This window comes from Scophthalmus maximus, chromosome 21, assembly GCF_022379125.1.
Source record: "Scophthalmus maximus strain ysfricsl-2021 chromosome 21, ASM2237912v1, whole genome shotgun sequence".
NCBI lineage: Eukaryota > Metazoa > Chordata > Actinopteri > Pleuronectiformes > Scophthalmidae > Scophthalmus > Scophthalmus maximus.
Genome location: NC_061535.1, coordinates 4,549,023 through 4,570,564, shown reverse-complemented (window position 1 = coordinate 4,570,564; position 21,542 = coordinate 4,549,023). Strand labels below are relative to the sequence as shown.

General features: G+C 45.6%; 1 protein-coding gene across 4 annotated transcripts in view; it reads right to left on the bottom strand.

Annotated features, from left to right (window-relative positions):
* Window positions 1-21,542, bottom strand: part of sema5a (sema domain, seven thrombospondin repeats (type 1 and type 1-like), transmembrane domain (TM) and short cytoplasmic domain, (semaphorin) 5A) — a 121,027-nt gene that overhangs the window by 5,669 nt on the left and 93,816 nt on the right. For 3 of the 4 annotated variants that reach the window (XR_004786521.2, XM_035618812.2, XM_035618811.2), the window contains exons 16-21: window positions 19,365-19,590; window positions 6,685-6,894; window positions 4,616-4,786; window positions 4,204-4,359; window positions 1,887-1,931; window positions 260-471 (exon numbers count right to left, since the gene is read on the bottom strand). Coding sequence is in view for 3 of the 4 variants with exons in the window: in XM_035618812.2 (XP_035474705.1) it covers window positions 260-471; window positions 1,887-1,931; window positions 4,204-4,359; window positions 4,616-4,786; window positions 6,685-6,894; window positions 19,365-19,590 (1,020 nt within the window). In the remaining variant the exon portion in view is untranslated. The remainder of the gene's footprint in view (window positions 1-259; window positions 472-1,886; window positions 1,932-4,203; window positions 4,360-4,615; window positions 4,787-6,684; window positions 6,895-19,364; window positions 19,591-21,542) is intronic. The other variant, XM_035618813.2, reaches the window with a different exon arrangement.

Below are 21,542 nucleotides of genomic sequence, written 5' to 3'. Positions count from 1 at the left end.
GCACAACTGCCTGTCTGTTTCACGACCGGAGAGTGGCAGTGCGTGGCAGGAGGTGGTGTGACAGTGAGAGTCATGCAGTACGAAGTGTGTTTAATCACGACTGACACTGTCGGAGGAGGCGAAACGCCGCTCACTGACTCGGGAGTGGGAGTGTGACGTCCATCGATTAAGTCAAAGAGCGGAGGAAATGTTACAAACTGCTGCTTTGCATCTACACACATCAAGCGGTGACCCGCGGGGCATAACCTGTCCCACCGACCTTAATGGCTTCCACCGAGTCGTATTTGTCCAGTTTGTTGATGTGGTTGGTGATGCTGGTGTTGAGCGGCGCGGCCGAGATGGGGTGGATGACGGTGGCGTCGTGGGACTGCTGCTGGTAGCGCTGGCAGTACGAGTAGACGAGCAGCGTCACCAGGCAGCCGAGGACGGAGCTGCTCAGGCCCACGGCGATCATGTGGAAGAGGTTGAAGTCTGGAAGAAAGAAGAGGGACGGATATCGGGGGGGATGAGAGAGAGATTGGGAGGGGGGTAATTCCCTGTCAAATAACACAAGTGGAAGTGGTAATTGAAACTGTAATTCATATGGTAATGCGGGAGTGTTCTGCAATAAAGGGTAAAGGGACCCCTCCGGACTGATGAGGGAAAATACTGAATATTTGTCTCCTCTTTTATACCTCGCTCTGATTTTCATCCTGTTCTGTCTCTTCAGTTTTCTGTCCGCTCTCAAAACTCATGCCCAGTTTGCATCAGGTATTATTATGCACGTTTTTATTTAGATACCGTTGGCTGCTGCAATTACAGCAAAAACGTGTTTCAGCTCCCACATACGCAGTAATGATCCCGTTCATTCAGTTTCGACACGCTCTCCAAAGAGGCAAATTTGCAACAAAGCCCCTGTTTTATCATTATCATTTTAGACTAACTGATAAATGATATTCTGCAATTGGTTTTATGACTAAAATCATAAGACTAAATTGAAACTTTAGACTTGCTATGAACGGTTTATCGGCCACTATTTATTCATTAACAATCTATAAAGAGCATTGTTCTCTACTGATTTAGCTCCAAAAACATGTGCAGGAGCAACGATCATGTGGGTGTTATGTTTTTCGTGCGCGTTATTAGCAGTTATTTGCAGACTAAAGGCGGCGCGCTAAATAACGATAGTGAGATCATTCTGTGGCCTGGATAAGAGGCGAACGCGGGAGAGAAAAGGTCCCTTGTATCTCTTTATGTAACTTATTGCTCTGAGTGCAGCGCACTAGTCAAAGTGACTCACATGTGACTTGGTCTATCTGCATTTTTATCAACTCCAGGGCCATTCTTATACAGTACATCGGGTTACATGCAGCTGGGCAGCAGAGAGGCCTGCTGAAAGTGATTTTATTGATGCACTGAAAACTCAAACTGGAACTGTTTTTACAATGAATTCACCACCAGTCAGTTCGCCGGGTTGTAGATTCCTCTGTGAAGGTGAGGCGACGAATGAAAGGGTTCGGACATAAATCATCTGCGGCGCTACTTACGATTTATAAGGTGGAAAAATAAGCAGAGCCACAATGAATTTCAGACGGCATTATTCTGAATTATAAGAGATGATATTTCTTTCTCCCTGAATCACACACACATGCATGCACGTGCACCCACACACACACACACACACACACACACACACACACACACACACACGCACGCATACACACACACACACACACACGCACAGACAGACACACACACACACACACACACACACACACACACACACACACACACACACACACACGCACAGACACACACATACACGCACGCATACACACACACACACACACACACACACACACGCACAGACATACACATACACACACAGACGCAGACGCAGAACTTACCTCCGCAGCGCCTCTCCTCCTGACTGGAGTGTGCAATCGAGACTTCTGACAAAGGAGAGGAAAACAGGGAGAAGGCAGCAGAGTTAGAGTTAGCGTGACTAATTGTAACCCCTGAAGGTGAGTGCGGGGATGGAAGCGGCGCTCAACACAAACCAGATTATCGCATAAATTCCCTAATCGCGGCCGTGGCACCTGGAGTGGTTTATGGAAAGTATCGGTTCTCATTACAGGAAATGAAGTACAAGACGTTTTGCTAATGAACCCTAATGGACTACCTCTCCCATTAAAGGGGATGGATGGTAAGGTATAAAGGAAAATGGGTAATCCTGCTAAGACCCGTGAACGGTGTTCACGAGCATTATGTCCCGGCTAATTCAGACGGAGAGTTTGCAAATTGATATTTCAGTCAAATGTTTATTCTGGTTGAGAACGATTGATTGCTGACGTGTGAGAGGACCAGGACCCATGAATACTTGTGTATATATATAGTTAACTGACCCTGTCTATTTTAATCTCAATGTGACTTCCGAGCTAAATTAAGGTTGTATGTATATACAAACATGTTCAGGCAGTTGCAGTGTTTCGCAGCGATACAACGTGAATAACAAAGCATCAATTTTTCACGGGCTTTAATCAGCTCTATGCAGCACAGATCAATACTCCTGGGTGTCTCACATTACTGGCTGTCAATAGGGGGATGCCTGTCTAAGCAGGATATCAATACTGATGGTGTGTGCGTTTGTGTGTGTTTATGAGTGTGTGTGTGTGTGTACAGTATGAATATTTAGGATTTAGCAGGACTTTCTCAACTTTCAGTCGATTTTTCCAAAAGTTTTCAAAAACTAATTTTCCAGTTGTCGCTTAGCAACCACACTAAAGATGCTGCAGTGGTGAGCATTGGGGCTGTAGAAAGACCATAGACTGGATATAAAAATAGACGTAGTCATCGGGTCCGGAAAAAGAGGCCAATGCGGAAGTCCATGAAGCTTGCATTCTCTGCAGACTTCTCACCTGATTTATAACGTCAGTAAACATTTTCCTGAGGAGTTTAAGGTTTATGATTGTAGAGTAAATTAGACTATGAACCACCGTTGAGTGGATACAGCGTGATTGACAGCTGGTCCGTCCAATCGGTGCGTGGCTTCAGGTGTAGTGGGCGAGCTCTCAGTTGACTAACTTACTACCGAAACCTACAGTCTTAACTGATTGTTACTTCTTAGAGTTAGATGTCAGAATAAAGCCCCACTTATACGTAGCACATCAACAGTGTGGTATATTTCTACTGTTGTGTGGAGGCTGTGCTGTGGGGGTTTGGGGATGTTTCATGCATATCATTCTCATAATACAAGGACTAAATATCTCTACACGACAGAACAAGAACAATAATGTTTCATTAAGCTTTGCGTGATAGATGCTGCAGTTTTTGCTTGGGGGACATGCAGCTTTAGCCTCAGTCTTTTATCATGTATTTAAGACCCCCTTTTTAAGGGTCTTGATTTTAACGACTACAGCCATCTTAGAAAATTAGAAAATCAGCTGAAGACAGCGCTAGCATTCCCTAATTAGCTAGATAACTGAGCCTCTGCCAGCCACAGTTGTCATTTCAACTGGCAAAATTGAAGGTTAGAAATGAGAAGTCTGACATTTGGATTTTTTTTTTCCGGATTTTCACTGTCAGTAACATAAAAAGCTCCTGCACATTGTCTATTTAACACTGAAATTAAGCTCATTAGGAACAAAGGGGAAATCTTGATGAAACACAGATGCCAGAAAAAAGAAAAAAGAAATACTTGAATGGCCACATAAAAAACAAAGCCATGTCCTCCAACATTTGAATAAAGTAAAAGTGCTGCTGTGGGTGGTTCTGAATGGCCTGACAAGACACCGAGACTCATAATGAAACTAATATAGCAGCAGGATTATTGGAATGAGCAGGGAGACCGCCCTTAAGTGTGGCACCCGGGTTCACGCCCCCATGTAATCATCTGCCGCGCTCAGAGAGAGTCCTTGAGCAAGACACTAATACCAGCCATCCCCCAAAAGTGCTGTCCTGTCCCTGAACCTGACCCCTGACCCGAGATGAGCGCCTCCGAGGGATCAATAGTGTATTTCATTATCACAGGGTTCTTTCAAATGAAATGAATTACTGCTGTGGGCAAACGGTGGTGGGCGGCGCAGAATGCGTGTGTGTAGTCGGATTTGTGTGCCGAGTCGTGCACGAGTGCCCAAGACATTACGGAAGAGAGGAATCTTGCTCTGCTCACATGGGCAACTTCAGACGGTAAGTGTGTGTGTGTGTGTGTGTGAGAGAGATCACCTGGTATAAAATTGGAGTCAGGAGCGCAAGGCCTGTTCTCGCTGTTGTTTCCTGAGCACTGGTTTCCGGTGGGAAACAGGACGTCACAATGGCGCACGCGCAGCTGGGCTCCGTTGGAGTCACAGTGGGACCACTCTGACCAGCTGGACCAGCTCTCTGGAAACGGCAATGACAGCATATCTCAGAGCCTGTCTAGTGTGTGTGTGTCCATGTGTGTCCATGTGTGTGTGCTGTATAAGTTTCCCTCAGCGGCATATTAGTCATGCATGAGCGTCCTCCAAGGGGGCCGGGGGAAAGACTAAAGAAAATAAGCAGTGAACCTGTGATGGATTGGTGGCTGAGTTGGGGCCCGAAGGTGCTGAACACTGAGGTATGTGTGTGTGTGTGTGTGTGTGTGAGAGAGTATGTATACCTGGACAGGGCTGCGTGTTGCACAGAGCCTCCTCGGTGTGCAGGCCCAGGCAGATGTCCCCTCCGTAAGCCGGCGGGGGGTTGCTGCAGGTTCGCGTCCTCATGTAGTGTCCCCCTCCGCACGTCACTGAGCACTTGGACCACGAAGACCAGCATGACCAGCTGCCGTCCACTAAACCAAGAACATCAAGTGTTAAATCGTTCATGCGCGGGCTATTCTACTCAGGGAAACCGATGTAGGACAGCAGATAATGGTTCATTGTCATTTGTCAATATGAGGTGATTTGAATATGTGTACATGCGTCAGTATTTAAATAAAGATAAATGAAGCATCGCAATCTATCGTTGTTGATCCTCCCTTGGCGGTGTGCTCAGCGGCAAGCAACTGACAGTTAGAAAACAGGTGAAACTCACCACAATGTCAGCATACAGGAAACATACAAATACCTCACTAGAGGGAAAGAAATAAAAAGAGGGGAAAAAGGCGATCAAATGGCGGCGATCTTTCTGCCAGGAATCACAACAGAGGTAAATATCCTTCACCGATCATCTGAATAAAAACCCCACTTCATTGTGGCAGAGAGAAATCTCCCTTTCGGCACCACTTGAGGATTGCTTTTAAAGACCCGAGGACGGCTGGCGGCGCTGTGCAGGTAATTGAAGTTGCCGCCGCTCTTTGTCATCTCAGTGTAATTTCTCTATCACGGAGCGACACGTTAGTCGATACCTGGCCCTCGATGACGGATTGTCTAATCTCGGGCACAGATAGCAGGGAAAAACAGCCATTCATTTGTTTCCGAACTGGATGGATAACACCTTTTTTTCCTCTCCTTCTCCTTCGCAGTATGTTAATGCTTTTAAAAAGCACTGGATTACCCATACAATTTGTCTGCTGGCACAGATAGCGCTCCCTCAAAATAACATCTCACTTCCAGAGGGGTGCTAATTGAGTACGTATTAGTATTCATTGCTACTCAGGTTGGGTCAAGTCAGTTCCTTCGGGGGGGGGGGGGGTCAGGGGTGCAGAGTTGTTCATCAGCGTACTGTAGCTACGGCATTATTGCAGTCAACATCCCAGAATGGGTTGCACTACATGATTAGTGATGCGACGCAGGGATATCACAGTGCATTTGCTCAACATAAAAAAAAATAAAAACACGAGCGCTCGTGGCAACCACTCAGGCAGAGCCGTGGCCAGATACAAGCAAACCTCTCCCTCGGACCCATCCACAGTCTTCGTCCGAGCTCACAGCTGATAATAGCTTACCCTATTAGAAGCCCCGCTCCAGCTGCTGGCGAGCGGAATGCACTGAATAAAATCGACAGGCTGTGAAAATACCATTGATGGTCGTTCATTCTGTGTCTTTTCGCCTGCTCACAGCATGGCACCATTTATAAAGACGGATCACGGACACTGAAGACGACGAGCAGATCGGGCCTTTTAGAGGGATACCTAAGCCCCTTCTCCAGGGGGCCTGATTAATAATCATCCGAGGCAACGTCCGGCTCGTCTGCTTGGCGCACCGTGCTGAATACCAGGTGTGCTTCTACGCCAAACTAAGCACTGGATTTCCATTTAGACAGCTTACTTCCCTAATCAGACAGGGTATTCTTTTAATTAGAAAAGGTTCCTCTTGCTGTCTTCCGCGAGAGGAGCGTTGGAAATGCATTGTCTCAGGGCCTCTTTCGCAACAGAATCAGGCCTCCCGTAGCCGGCGGCATAATTACCCAGCAATGTGATTACGCGCCGAAGCACCGCAGGGATTCTCTCTTTGATTCCTGGTGTAAATTGGGGTCTTCGTCACACGTCTTATCTGCGACTGATTTCTTTTCGGCATTCCTGACGATTCGGCGCGCAACGTTGTCACCATAATTCTTAATCAGGGAAAACAAAGCCCGGGCTATGGTTTGGAGTAGTGTGTATTTACCAGAAAAAGCGAGCAAATTTTTATCGTTTTTCATTTTTTTATTGTACCGATGCTGTTCATGGAACGGAGTGTGTCGCTGCAAGTAGCTCGTAGTGTGTGTGTGTGTGTGTGTGTGTGTATACCATTCGTGTGCATTTCTTACCTGGACAAGGGGTGACGTTGCACTCCTGATACTCTTGTGGTGGCCCCAGGCAGGTCTGACCCCCGTGCTTGGGCTCGGGGTTACTGCAGGCCCTCTTGCGGCTGCGGATCCCCCGGCTGCAGTCGCGGCTGCACTGGGTCCAGGAACCCCAGGACGACCAGCCGCCGTTCACCGTGTGGCCCGAGATCCTCCCAAGACGAAGCACCTCGCCTGGGTGGGTACGAGAGGAACAGACGAGACTAAAAATCACACCCTTGTCGTCACAACGGGTAACCACAGTATCTCAAATCAATGGTTTCTGAACAATAGTTTTAGATTTCCTGTAAACCCCGTTGAAGCCGACAGTCAAAAAAGCTCACGGTGGTATGTCTTGTTCCGTGTTGTTTTTAAACTATTTAGTGATAGATAGAAAGATAGATCTCTTGTCATGTCTACAAAGGGATTCAGGGAGAGTTGAGTGTGCCCTGTCAACACGAGAACATGCTCGCTCGCCAAACAACATCGCTTGACTGATCTGTGCACTCGCATCTCGAGTGAGTCGAAACAGAGGAACTCCCGATGAAATGTGAAACCGTCATTTCTATTAAACTCTAATTACCGCATGCATTAATCATTGCCGCGGAAATTCCGCCTCGCGGTGAGCGACGGAGAGCAGAAGGAGCGGTGAGAGAGGAAAAAAAGCCGAGCGAGAAAAAGAGGACTCGTCGTCTGTTTATAATAATCAAATCTGAAGAAATTACAGTCACTGTCAAAGCACTTTTTCTGAGGGGCCCACTCGCTCAACAGTATGTGTTATTATGTACTTTCCCTGAGAAGAGAGTATTTTGTGTCTTTGCTTTTGCGTCATCCTGCACTCGTTCTCATTCGACTCTTTGCCTTGGATGGAGAGAGGTGAGAGAATATTTTTTTGTGTGTAGTTGACACAGACAGCGGCGGCACATCTGGACTGCTGAGGCTTGAAAAACTCGACCATGCTCAAGGAACCTTCCTCTTTTGTCTGATTCTCCACTTTATATCCCTTTATATCTCTTTTTTAAATTTTTTTTGCTGAGGAGTTAGGGTCAGTAACTTCTGCTGCATTTACTTACGCAACAGACGAGTTTACATATGTTTTTACTACTTTTATGTTTTTATTATGTGAAAGAATACTTTACTTTACGTTCTCATCTGTTTTGCTCACCGCCTCTGTGCGTCCCTCTCTCGCTCTCTTTCTACCTTTCACATTAACATTCCCTTGATTTCTGCCTCGTTCCGTCTCACGCTGTCCTCCAGCCTGGCCTTGTTGTTTTGTCAGCGCGCTCCCTTTCACTGACAGTGATGGCGGCGCGGCTGCTTTGTATTCTCGGGAGCGAGGACAGTGTGTTTACCTGACACAAATCCTCGACCTGTTCATAACTACGGCCGACCTTGGCAGTGCACAGGCCGGCTCTCAGAGGCGTCAAGCTGACCTGTGAGCTGACAGGCCCGTCGAGGCCCCCGCTCTTTATCGATTCGGAGTAGTCAGTGGGGGCACGGCGGGGCCCGCCTGCCACTGTGACCCGTACTCTTTATCAATCCCTCTGTAGCCCAAGAGACTGCACTACCGCTCTAAACGCAATGGAGCACTTCATAAGCATGCCTCTACTACATGCAATCATGAACACACATTACAAGAACCTTACACATGCTCATGTCAATGTCAATGCACAGCCCAATACAGGTATGTGCAAATGCAAACAACTGCACTTGATTATGCTAATCCCCACAATACGCACACGGCGCCGTGGTCGCTTTGCTTGCACAAGCCTCGGCTGCCGCTTTGATAAACTGTGGGTATTGTTAATTCTACTTCGCAGGGGTTGCCATCCTGTCGCCAAAACAAACAGCGCGGTACCCTCCCCCTTCAATAGGCAGCGGCCGGATATCGATCCGCACAAGAACCACACACAGCCAGAGAGTATTAATCGTCAGCCTGCCGACGGGCTGGGCCGAGCCAAAACTCAGGAGGACACAGCGCGACATCGAGTACTGCAGAAAGAAACTAGGACAAGAAAATAAAGTTCCCTCCTCCTTCCCTTTGCACAACCTCACACCCTGCTCGGAGGCAAAACACGCTGTAAACAAACCTATGTGTGTGTGTGTGTGTGTGTGTGTGTGTGTGTGTGTGTGCGAAATTGGAATCACAGGCACGCAATGCTGTGCAATCGAATGCACTGTAGAGGCACTCAAATACTGAAAGAAGTGAGAAGCAAGGAAGAAAGCGGGCGATAGAGGCGGCGATAGCAGAGATGATATCTGCAAGCCGAAGAGATAAGTCCGCTTTAAGACGTGTTATGACCCTCGGCCATATTTGTGTTTTCCCCTTCAGTTGCAGTGTGTGTGATGATAAACAGGTGGGGCCCCTATGAGTGGCCTATGACCTCTGGATTGGACCAATGGGGTGACATCAGTCTTTTTAAACTCCGGCTGACAGCAACCGGTGTCTCCTAAAGTTCAGCCACCAGCGTAGCTCGAAGTTTTTTTCCGCTGCTTACACAAGCTTTGGCCAGAGACAGCTTTAAAACACTGGATATTGTTATTCAAAACCAATATGGAGTTCCAGTTAGAGGACTTTACTACTAATCTGACAGTAGGCAAACAAGATCGGTGCAGAAAAGCCGCTCTCAAATTTATTGCATTTTGTTGTTGTTGGACATGTGCCACTTAGTGCAAAGAAAAAGGAGATAAAGCTGAATAAAACTTTTTTTTTTTTTCATGAGACAGTTGAGCCGGGTGACCGGGCCGGTGTTCCTGCCCCACTTCTACACCTCCCGGTCCAAGCTGGCATGACTGCGGAAGAGCTGTCATCACGGAGATGTGAAGAATCACTAACCTTCAGCCGTAAAGGGAGACGCGCTATCATGTGTGAACGAAGATTGATCGACACGAGATTAAAGCTGGACCACACCGAGAGAGGGGGGGGGGGGGGGGGGGGGGGGGGGGGGGGGCGCGAATGGAGAAGTGCTCCTGCCAGCCTGTCCCTGATTCTCAACTGTGCATTCACTCCCCCCATTACTCTTCCTCCCTCTTGCGCCTCATTTACTCTCTCCCCCGCGGAGGAGCCCATTTCTGTGAATGCGTGTGCGTGTACCTGTCAAATTTGTATCCAAAAACGTGTGGCTGTTTGCGTACTGTACACCCTGCCTTATAACCCACAACATGAGGGGCTCAGTGGCTAAACAGTATGTGAGCTGTCTGCCAAGCAATGGTCGAACCATGAGACCCTCCACGGGGATGTTCTCTAGTAGGGCCAAAAACAGCATCCTCGATAAGAATCAGGGACGTGTACAGGTGCACAAATACCAAGACCAAGAATAAACATGCAGACATGATACTCCTACTGTGCTGCTGAAACATTATCATTCCTGACTACAGTGGCATTTATTGGCTGTCTTGTCAGACACTTGAGAGAAAGGTATTTCCTAGTAGGTTAAACTTCACCATTAACTTCAGATCACTTTCTGTTTTAATCACTGCCAACATCTGACAAACTCACGTTACTGTGTTCTCAATATCCATATAGTCAACATTTGCATATTCTTTGTCTTTGAGTTTGATATTGGACAACATAACGCTGCAATGCATATGGTCTTCAGTTTCTGGATGATAATTTGCTCCAGAATGCACCACCGAGGGGAGGGTTTAAATATGGTACGTGCTATTCCAAACGACAACAATTATTTTGACAAGAAACTGGGAGGCCCTCCACATGCCTGTTCCAAATCACGGCTCGAACCAGCAGCTGGTTGAAAGGTGGAAAATCTGTTTAGGAGTAAACGGTGTGCTTTAGAAAATTGTTGGGAACAATCTAAATTACAGACAGTTTGACGTTAATGGGTTTCAAATACAAAAAGCACGACTGAATAATATTTGTAGGTACTTTTATTGTTGCAAAATTCCTAAGGAAGTGAAACCTTGACCTTGGTATACTCCCAATCCCTGTGAGCAGCTTTGTGTTTATGTGAACTTAGCAGAAAATATCAAATATCAATAAAATTCCAGCACTGGTTCATCTCCATTCATCCCTCTTGCCAAAACAATCACAGGTAACACAAATTGCCAGATGGTGCTGCTGGCTGTAGTTGGTGGGCTTCGGGCGCATGCTTGTCAAAAATGACCGAATGACCTGAAATTGCCCAAAAAAACGGTACAAACTGGATTCATTTTCCCGACCTAAGGAAACTTCAATCCGAGAAACAACATTTCCCTTCGACTCACCGTAAAGGGAACGAAAGACGGGCAAAGACATCTCATGTGTCATGAGCTTAGCTCATCACTAAATCCCAACATCCCCAGAGCAGAGTGTTTTTAATCTTCATTGTTAAAACCTTGATTAGGAGACACCAACACAATCTTACTTGCGGGGTCGCTGCGCGAAAAGCAACATCATAACAACAATGGGGATTTTTTTTTTCCCCGTGACAGGCTGCGTTGTGTTTTTGATCGCCTACGTCGGCCCGCAAATCTGTTGATGCAATGTCACCGAAATCTGTGCCACTCCGCGAATGCTGCACTGGGGGCAGGGGGTGACACAGTTGTACCCTCTGCGAATGGGGCGTCAAGGATAATTGCGAGAAGGTTTCGAACTCGATTGCCTGACGGTAATCTCGCACAGGGCAGGGGTGATGAACGGGAAAACACACAGGGAGAGACAAATGACTGAAGATCTTATCGTACACAACTCTGCGAGAGCTGCACAGTTCTATGAAATATCCAGTGATATCCTCATTCAAGTCGTTGAACATCAAAGGCAGGCAGGAGGAAGAAAGAGGAGATATTATGTAGTGGAATTGCGTTATGGTGCACATGACTATTTTATAAAATATAATCACACCTACACACGTTCCCACCACCAATGAAGTCTTGACAGAAGTTGAAAAAGGTAGATATTTCTTTTTCCTTATTTTTTTGTCAGTCTGCGAGTCTGTCTGTCAGACTTACACAACCTGCCACCACATCCCTCTCTCTAAGATCCTCAGATTCCTTTTCTCAGTTTCACTGAGAACATCCATTTCCCACCTGCTGGCTTTACTCCGCCTCCACCATCATCACCTGTGGCTAGACTGCAGGGAAATCGTGCCCTGTCCTTTTAAACTCCATGCGTGTTTGTTTTGTGAACACGCTTCACGGTAATCGAGTCTAATCACCAAAGCCCTTTTCTATCTCATTAAATATTGTTATGTCATATACCGTTATGTGCCTCTCGAGTTGATCTCTTCTCGAGGAAATACATAACGTCGGTGTGACAATGGCAGTCTCCTAATTGAAAAGGTGGGAGAAAGTGCCTTCTCGCCCTAGCCTTGATTTATCTAGTGAGAAATACTTGTCAATCTCTAAATTGGCCATCTGAATTTGAACGTACATTTATTATTTTGTAATGTTTCCTTTGTAGACACAGGCACCCCCATAGACCAGACATGTGTAGCAGTACCTAACTTTCACTTAGCTCAACTAGTTCTGCTTCTTCTTCTTGATAAACAGTGCGGCCACAGAAAAAAGAGAGTGCTGACTGTGGAGAGAGACGGCGAGAGAGCGAGGCAGGAAAATAGAAAAACAATAAGGATACTGCAACGGCTGTCATCCGTCAGACGCATCCCACAGCACTGTCCTGTGTCCACTGTGTCGGCTTGCGACACCCGCGCAGAAGAAACTAATCTGCAGCCCATGAGAGAGCCCCGGCCTTGATACCAGATCAGCTGAAGTGAAACACATCAGGCTGCTGACGCGCCACCGTTTCTCCCAGGGAAAAAAAATGTATAAAGCCATCACTCACTGACACAAGCCCGGTAAAATTACAAACGCGCAACCTTCCGCAGAAATGTCTTTCATCTCCCCGGTGCTTTCTTTTCGCTCAGGTGGATCTGCTGCTGCTTGTCTTTGGAAGATGCAAAGGGGGCGGGAAACTGGGATGAATGCCTAATTTCAAAAACCCTTTTAAGCTCAATATTTACCTATGCTGCGGCGTGGCTGCACTATGAACTCCTCCGCATCATGTAGAGGTATTGATTGAATGAGACGGGCATATCTGTTTCACCGACATGTAGCGTTGCAGAAAATATCAATGAAACGGCCTATTGGTGCAGTGGACTGGCCTATAGCAGCAGAACTTTCCATTTGGCGGAGCCTGGCTAATGCTCTACAGGTAGCTGTTTGAAGCCTGGCAGGAGGGAAAACTCCATCTACTGTATATTCGTACAGGAGCAGGTTGGTTTTATTAGCGGTTCCTAAAAACCACCACCCAAACCAGTATACTTTCCAGTCATAGCTTAGCAGTGTTACTGTACTGTAGTGTTATCCCCAACCCTAACAGCCCCACTGTCCCTGGTCATCCTCAAAAACACATTAATTTCATGTAATGTAGAACGTAACTATGTTTATGAAGTACAAAAGTATACATTAAAAGGAACTCGGTTGCTGACAATTCGGCAAACTCTAGACCTCTGCTTCTTCCACTCTATTTGTTTGACATTTTTTAGATACCATTTCCTTCACGGATCCAAATTTTTATGTGCAGAATAAATCAAGATTCTCTGCTACAAATTGCATCGCAGCTGCAGTATTGAATGGTCGTGGTAAATGGACTGTATATATATTCCACTTTTAAGTCTTATCATTCGTCCATTCACACACACATTCATACAGCGCTGCTATCTTACAGCGCTTCCTCTGTCACATTCATACAATGCTGGAAGAGCTGCCAGAGGAAATATAGGGCTAAGTGTCTTGCCCAAGAACACTTAACCCTTGGGCTCCCCTCACGGGGAAGCGGGGATCGAACCACGGACCTTCTGGTTAGTCGACGACCCTCTGCCTCCTGAGTTACAGCCGCCCTTGAACCTGGCTCCAACTTCCAACTACAACAGTCACGGGGAGCTGAATTGTCTCAATTATATGAGGCCTATTTTTGCTAAAGGATTCATTGTGGTAACATTTTAATTATATATTATTATTATATTATTAGTATTTCTTATATTGCAGCACTGCTTCTTTGAGGATCTAACTGCTTCCTCCAGCACCGATAAATGCACTCCGTGGTGTCTAACCGAGCCTTATCGTCTCGTTTCCTTCCAGCTCTTAATCGTTATCGGTGTAATCAGTGTCAGACCGTATTCGCCTGTTTGCTCCATAGCCGTGTGAGCTGCGGAGCTTGCGAATTATGGAATGTCGGGTTTGTCCTTCAGGCAGCGCTTCCCCTCAGGATTGGTGCAGATTGAACATGGCACTTATTTTGCCTGTGGGGAGGCACTGCCCTACGGGCTTAACATTTTGGGCAGCAAGAGTCTCCTGTTTGCTGTTAATGCCACAGGCTGCTGTGCGTTGTTAACTATGGTCTGCAGGATATTTGTTGGTATTTTTGGGTAAGTATATAGTATATCCCCAACGCCACAACTGTGAGTACAAAAAAGCAGGCCTGTCAAGCTTTTGATTTCTTCACAAAATAAAAAAGGGGTGTGTTGGGCTGCAGTGAGAGTGATACTCGGCCTTTCAAGGGTTCAATGTATTTGTTCAAGCCTTTTGAGAATCTCAGGCACAAGAGCAAAAGTATACAAAATTGATTTAGCAGTCTAACAAAAGTTGCAAAAGTCAATGTTTCTGTCTGCCGACGCAAAACATTAATTCCAAGTCCAAAGAACACATCATTGACTAACTAATGTTACGATAGTTTGTATCAGAATATAGGCCAACGACTCATGTCATTATTTTGATCGGATTTGGGGAAGTTTACACTCTGGCAACCCCTGCCAACATTACTCAAGATAGCATCACATTAGAAAGACACATGAGACACTGCTCATTATAAACACATTTTTCATTGTAACATTAAAAATTAAACAGATTAAAAACAAATACAAAGTCGTGTGTAATCTGATTGTTTATCTCCATGTCTCCTACATGGATCATCAACTATTAAGGATGGATCATCAACTATTGACGATGGGACATGTGGCTTCATCGTGCAAAACATGTGGCGATCAAGTGCATATCTACGATTCATTTTAGGATTCTTGATTTATCCTGAATTAGCTGGAGACATTACAACAACCAACCATTTTGTGGAGCTGAAATAGGCTCAATAACTAGCTGGCTACAGCTGAGGGAACCTTTTACTGACGCCATTGTCATTTCAGATGAGACAAATCAGCAGCAAATAGGTGCATATGTGCCGTTTGAAATGCAATGCCTGACAGGCATAACAGGCACAGGCATATGAATCTATGACATCATCGATTCGAGCTGAGGACCCTTTGAGCGGGACACTGAGCCTCTGGTACACTACACTGCATCACCGTTTATAGAGTGAGCCGTAATGTGAAGAGGGCAGTGTGCAGGGTGGAGAATATGCAAACATCAATTGCCCTGTGTAAACCACCTTGTAATATTCATTGTGTATTAACGCATAAATATTACATAAAGACACTCTATATTAATTGAGTGAATAGAAGAGTCTCGTAATGGGTAGAACAAGTAAAAAAGGTCATGTCTTGGGAATTGTCTTTTGCTTTATGGACATTTAAAAAAATACATGGCCGTGCAGGCAATTATGCAAATGATCTAATGTTGGTTTTTTTCATTCAGGCATGTGAATTATGATAAAAAGCGATTTCAACTGCAACACGACTAATCACTGGGCGTTCACGAGGAGAAAGGGTTTTTAAATCATTAAAGATCTTAAGTAATTAACTCATCGCTATCATTAGGCCTTGATCACTGAAACGAAACAAGTCAGTATGTTACACAGAAAGCTCATTGTAAATGCTTAGTTAGATCACATATTCATAATTTATCTCACATAATAAAGACAGATAGCGATCTCGAACACAGAGAAGAAGCTGGTGGGTGGTCGGGAGAGTCACTCAAACATCTTTTTCTTCTCCCTTTCGTTGGGGGATTAGTTCTGTGCACCACAGATGAGACTTCCAGGTGTGTGTCGCGGACATGCGCTGCGTGTCGGTGACAATACAATCCGAATCATCAAATGTCATGTATATCTGATAGGACTGATGCTCAAAGCTGCAAACGTGGCGACATTCTGCCTGAGACGAAGAAGATCTGAGACAATACGGCAGGATGGGCTTTTTATTGAGTAGCAGGGAAGCAACATCAGCGGGGCAGCGAGACAGCTAAAGATTCTTTCACAGTTCATGCATTGATTTCAAATGAGACCACAACAATAAAAAAGTCTGCATCCTCCTATCCATTATAAAGATCCCTTATTTGAAACATGCTAAGGTCTAAGGGATTTGCGAAGGCCTTTTTCACAAACTAAGAGCTTTGAAAGTTGTGAGAGGATGTCTCAGACACTAGAGCTGGTTTGATGTCAATAAGTTCATAAATGAGTGAGGTAGTGAAAATGCAAACCTTGAAATATGCATATTAAAGCAAAATGCTCACTGAAGTATTTTAAGGGATTTGATTAGAAATTGTGGAGGATGAGAGGATGTCCCAGACACATGAGAGGTGGTTGGATGTCAAAAAAAGTCATAAATGAGTGAGCTATTGAAAATGCAAACCTTTCATTTTTAAACTATTATTTTTTTAGTTTAGTTTATTTTTTTTTCAACTCTCAGGTGTCATATACAAAATATCTGTCATTCTGTATAATGGCAGTGGTTTGACATTCCTATGTCTAAAAACCAAAAAGTTATTGAAGATTAAAATGGGTCGTCCCTGACAACGCCTATAGTGACGTGCACTGGGCAGACATTCAATGCCTTGCGCTCTCCACTGCACCTCACCGTCACCTTTGGTGATTTTGATTTGATAAAATCTGTAAAACATCTTCCTGAATGAGCTCTGCGACACATCCCCAAACTGGGACAGATCGAAGTTTAGACGCGGAGCAAATGAAGATAACAGCTGTGAAAACTGACGAATGTCAAATATGAAAATGACTTCAGCCCGGTGTGAAACCCAACCTGAGATCAACAATTAGGAGGGCCCACAGAAACATCACAATCAGACAAATACAACTGTCACACACTACAAGTGAATTAACACAATATCAGATTAACATATCAACGTATTTATCTGCCCTGTAATTATCCTCCTTTCAGATAAAGGGTAGAACATGACATAACCCTGGCCCTCTCATTCCGGGTGCACATGAGAGCGTGATGTGTGCATGTGCCAGATCAGTAGCCTGGAAACCAGACCAATAAGCAAGCTCATGTTTTTTATTTGTTTTCAGAGATGGGTCTGGGCTCGCTCCCATTCAGACTGATTTCCATCTGGCCAAACCGTTTATCTAAAACAGGGGCAGGCTTGAGATAGTGACTGGCAGAAGAGCGCTGACGCATCTTTGAGAAGAACCAATATGGCCGCCCCTGATCACATTATTTAACCCTCAATGACCCGACCCAAGTCGTCCCTAACCTGCCATGGTCTCTCTTGCTTTAAGAAAAGTTCACTGCTGTCCCTGTGGCTCAGGCACCTCATACATCTATGAGAGGCAGATGGTAGGAGGAGGACATATTGGAAACATTTCATGTACACACGCACACACACACATCCACGGACTCACAAAGAAGTGCTCTCCAGATGGATGGCAGGTTTGATAATGGCCGAAATGAAGAAGTGGATAGCTTGAGTCTGTCCTCTTCTTCTACAGTTATGACTCAGAACTCCTCTGAGAAGGGAATCATATTGAATTCGGGAGATGAACTATCAACCTGGGACAAGAGGAAAGTTGCACACGGGGGGCCACGCACGCCTCAATAGGTCTTGTTTTCAATTTAGGTCTTGTGAAACTGTCTTTTCTTTCCTAGAATAAAATTGTTTCATATTTTACATTGAAGTTTTTTTCCCCCTTCAAACAGAAGCAGTAGGGCTTTTGATGGAGAGAAAACCTTTTGACTAAGCCTGATTTGACATTGACAAGAATTTTGTTTGAACATTTACAGAAAGTGATTGAAAAATACACTTTACATGTAAATTGTTCAGTTTTCTTTCTTCCAACAAGGCTTTGAGGGAGTCTAGACCAACACTGTCGCCTGCTGCGATGATATATAATTTCTTATCCCCTTAATATCTGCATATGTAAGTTGAATATAAAGTGCAACAGCTGATCGTGGCTGTTAATCTTTGGCACTGGGCGTATAATGAAGTCTGTTTCTCTAACAGGCAGATTATAACTTCAATGAAATAGCCTAAATTTAACCTGCAGCACTGGCTGGTGCATAGTGAACACCTCGCTGAGCTTAGTGTTTTTCCATTTTCCCCGATATGAGAAAACAACACCCATGTTTGTACAATGGTTGTTGTGTGGATTTGAAGCTTGTATACTGCGCTACTCATACATCACCATCTGCCTGCTGTAGGCTATAGGCTGCTTACATACACACACACACACGCTGGCAAAAGTGACTGCTGAAATCCTGGCCTTCGCTTTTCAATTGGCGTAATTAACACCGCAACTAATCTGATTTCAGGCTACTGGTGAAAACCTCTAATGAAAAACATTGTGACTGTTACTTCCCCTTCTTTTATCAGAAACAAGACAGACCCATTAAAGCGCAATTCTTTTGTTCCCTAATGACTGCGTGGCTGTCACTCTCTCAAGGCTTCGAGTGTGCAGTCAGACTTTCTCCCCGCGCCTGCCATGCGCTCATTTAAAACCCCTCCAGGAACATTTAAACATTCCCTTCAAAGAGTGAGGAGAACAAATTGCTAACGGCGACAGCGGCTGCGGGAAAAGACGGAGACGAATAATCAGAAACAAGGCTTAAGAGGGAGATCAGAGGAGAGAAAAACCCCACTGTTAGCGTGCATAAAGGATAACCTCTGTGATTACCGCGCCATGTGGCAGCGGCAGACCACCCAGAGACACAGATGAACTTAAAGTGATGGGAGGTCACCGCGGCTTAATCAAGCGCTAAAAAAAAGAAAAGAAATATCTGCTTTTAACTCTGAGGCAGGTGGACTATATGCCATATAGACACATTAACTGATGCCCCTGGGAGGCTGTGGCTCAGGAGGAAGAGAGGTCTGTCCTCTAACCAGAAGGGCGATGGTTCCGTCCCCTGGTTCCTCCAGTCCACGTGCCCAAAGTGTCCTTGGGCAAGACCCTTAACCCCTAAATTGCCCCTGGCGGCTCTGCTAGTAGTGTATGAATGACATATGATAGAAAGAGTTGCTGTTTATAAAGGTGCTGGGTGAATGTGGCTTGTGCAGTAAAGCGCTTTGGGTGGTCAATGAGACTAGAAAATGTGCTATATAAATACATATCATTTTACCATTTAGTATGTGAATGTGAAGTCTGTTTGCTGTATGGTGGTGCCAACCCCGCCTGGCTCCCCTCTAATATGAATACTCTCACTTGACGGCATAAACAACTTGTCAATTAGCAGCCTGTTTGCACAGACGTTCACAGCGTCTAAAGTTCATTACTGTGTCTGATGCCTTGATCCATTGATACAGTCAAGGAGGAAAGGACCATGAACACGGGATTAAGATCGCGCTCCTTTAACTTTTGTAGGAAAAGTTTGAGAAGGCAAGAAAAGAAAAAAAAATCGATCGAACAACAGATGCCAGAAAGGAGGAATGGCTCGGGGCGAGGGCGAATGTAACCAGCCTGTGCGAGCCAGTTTGAGTGAGATAACAGACACGTCCAGAGGCCGAGATAGCTGGAAAGAGACCGCCTGTCTCTTCCGATTGGCACTCACCGTCAGTGGAGCAGCCGGTGGATCCGTCGCTGGAGCAGTAGCGCATCTCGATCCTCTGCCTGCCCACCTCGAGGAGGCTGGGGTCCGGGATGCGGGCTTTGCAAGTGTAGCGGAATCGCTGCTCATAGTGCCCGCCGTTGTCCGAGATGTTGACCGGGGTCCAGGGAGTCCAGGGCGTGGTCTTCTTCAGGTCGGGGCAGGGCAGGGTGTTGCATGACTGGTACTCCTGCAGGTACAGACACGGGGGGAAAAAAAACATTTTCACTGCATTGTTGTAGTAGAGCTTCTCGTCTGTTTCACTGCAAGCATGCCTGCGGGCGGCTGGGGTGAATTTGTGAATAAGCGTAGGAAGAGACAATCACTAATCATTAAAGCAATAATTAAGCATGACAAGCTGAGACAGGAATTTCTGCTGTATTTCCCAAGCATAATCATGGCGAGGACAATGGCTTTTGAAATTCACAGCAGTGACGAATGAAATGAAACAGCTTATTTTATGAGGAAATAAAGAAAGCCTTTCAAAGCTTTCATCCGCTCATCCTTGAAAGCCTCTGGATTCCAGCTCTGGCTGTTTTTTTTTTCTGCATGTCGTCGGGTCCAGCACCACTCACCCCTCAAAAAAGAAAAGAAAATCCTAACAAACCAACGCATCGCAGTTCGCCTGTCCCCAACGTAGCACTGCCATTCTGCCGGCACGCACCGACTGAGGATACGTTCCCATTAGGGCCGCTTGGTGAACATGGCAAGAGGCAAACAAGCCAGGCAGGAAAGGTCCTCGGTCAGGTTTAATTTATTACCAAGGAGAAAGGATGGAGGAGCGGGGAGAGAGGGAGGGCGGTATAAAGGAAAAGTTAATAAAGAGAGGTGAGGAAGTGGAAGGGAAAGAAAAGAAAAAAAGAAGGCAATAATCACAACTATTTTTCCCATCTGCATCTGACTTTGGGCGCTGGGTAATAAAAATGAAAAACATGCCACTGAAGCTCCAACAATATGATATGCGATTCTCATTCAGTATATATTTTCCCTCCGATTCCCTCGCAGCCAATTTTCAACAACTAGACAAAAACATAATATTCCGCCCTTCTCTGTGGCGCCATATCTGATGATATGATTCAAGGAGATAAAAGGTGGGTAACAGTCGGCCCAGACCCCCTTTTTTTTTATGCCCCAGCTAAATAAATAAGGAGGTGGCGGCGGCGGCGGCGGCGGCAGCAGTGATATGTCTGGAGAAAATGACACCACAGAGGAGAGAAGGTGAGATGAGTGTCATTTTCCTCACCACTTGTTTATTTATGCTGAATAGGCCTTGAGTGACTGCCAGACCTTGACAAAATAAGATAAGAGTTCCTTTCTGCACATCCGTCAGCCCGTCACATGGGATTGGCTGACAGGTCAGCTGAGCAGAGCATTATACATCATACAGTATGCAGGGCTATTTTTCACCACCTTGCTTCATCTCCTATGCTCTCTCTCCCTTGGTCTCACTTTCTATTCATCTATTTATCTTTTCCTTCATATTTCTTTCCCCCTCTTTTTCCACACAACGTTCATAACTGGCTTTGTGTCTGTTCTCTTTTTTTCCCGCTGTTTATCGCCGTCTCATCTCTCTCCGTCTCTCCCTACACTCCTCCCTTTCCGTCTCCTCCTCTCTCCTGCTTCTCGCTCACTCTATCTGCCTCTCTTCCCCGGGGTACCAAGGTTAAAAACACAGGGAGGATTTAGATTCCGTTAGGTGCGCCGTGATGAATGAGGGTGTCACCGCCGCCGCACTTCCTGCCTGTCTCCATCTTAGCTCTGTAATCACCTCCGGACATTGCTATTTAACATGATCACGCATCGCAGACGGTCCCACAATCTGTGATTATCAGCCAATGACACAAAGGAAGAAGGAAAAAAAACAAAAAACGAAAGTTGCCTACAGCGACAGAAAAGCAAAACATGGCATGAATGGGGGGAGAAAAAAAAAAATCAAACGATCTGCGGGTGTTTGTTGAGTGAGTTGTTGATGGTGGCCAAACAGAATAAATATTTAATGAGGCTTGTCTAGTAAGCCTTCCTCTCGATGCTCTCTGAGGACGAGTGTCGATGCAGAGGGGTTAAGGAGATAATTACTGGGTTTAAAGCTAAACCTCATTCAGGGTCTCCAAAGGCATCCACATCAAATACATCTAAAGTATA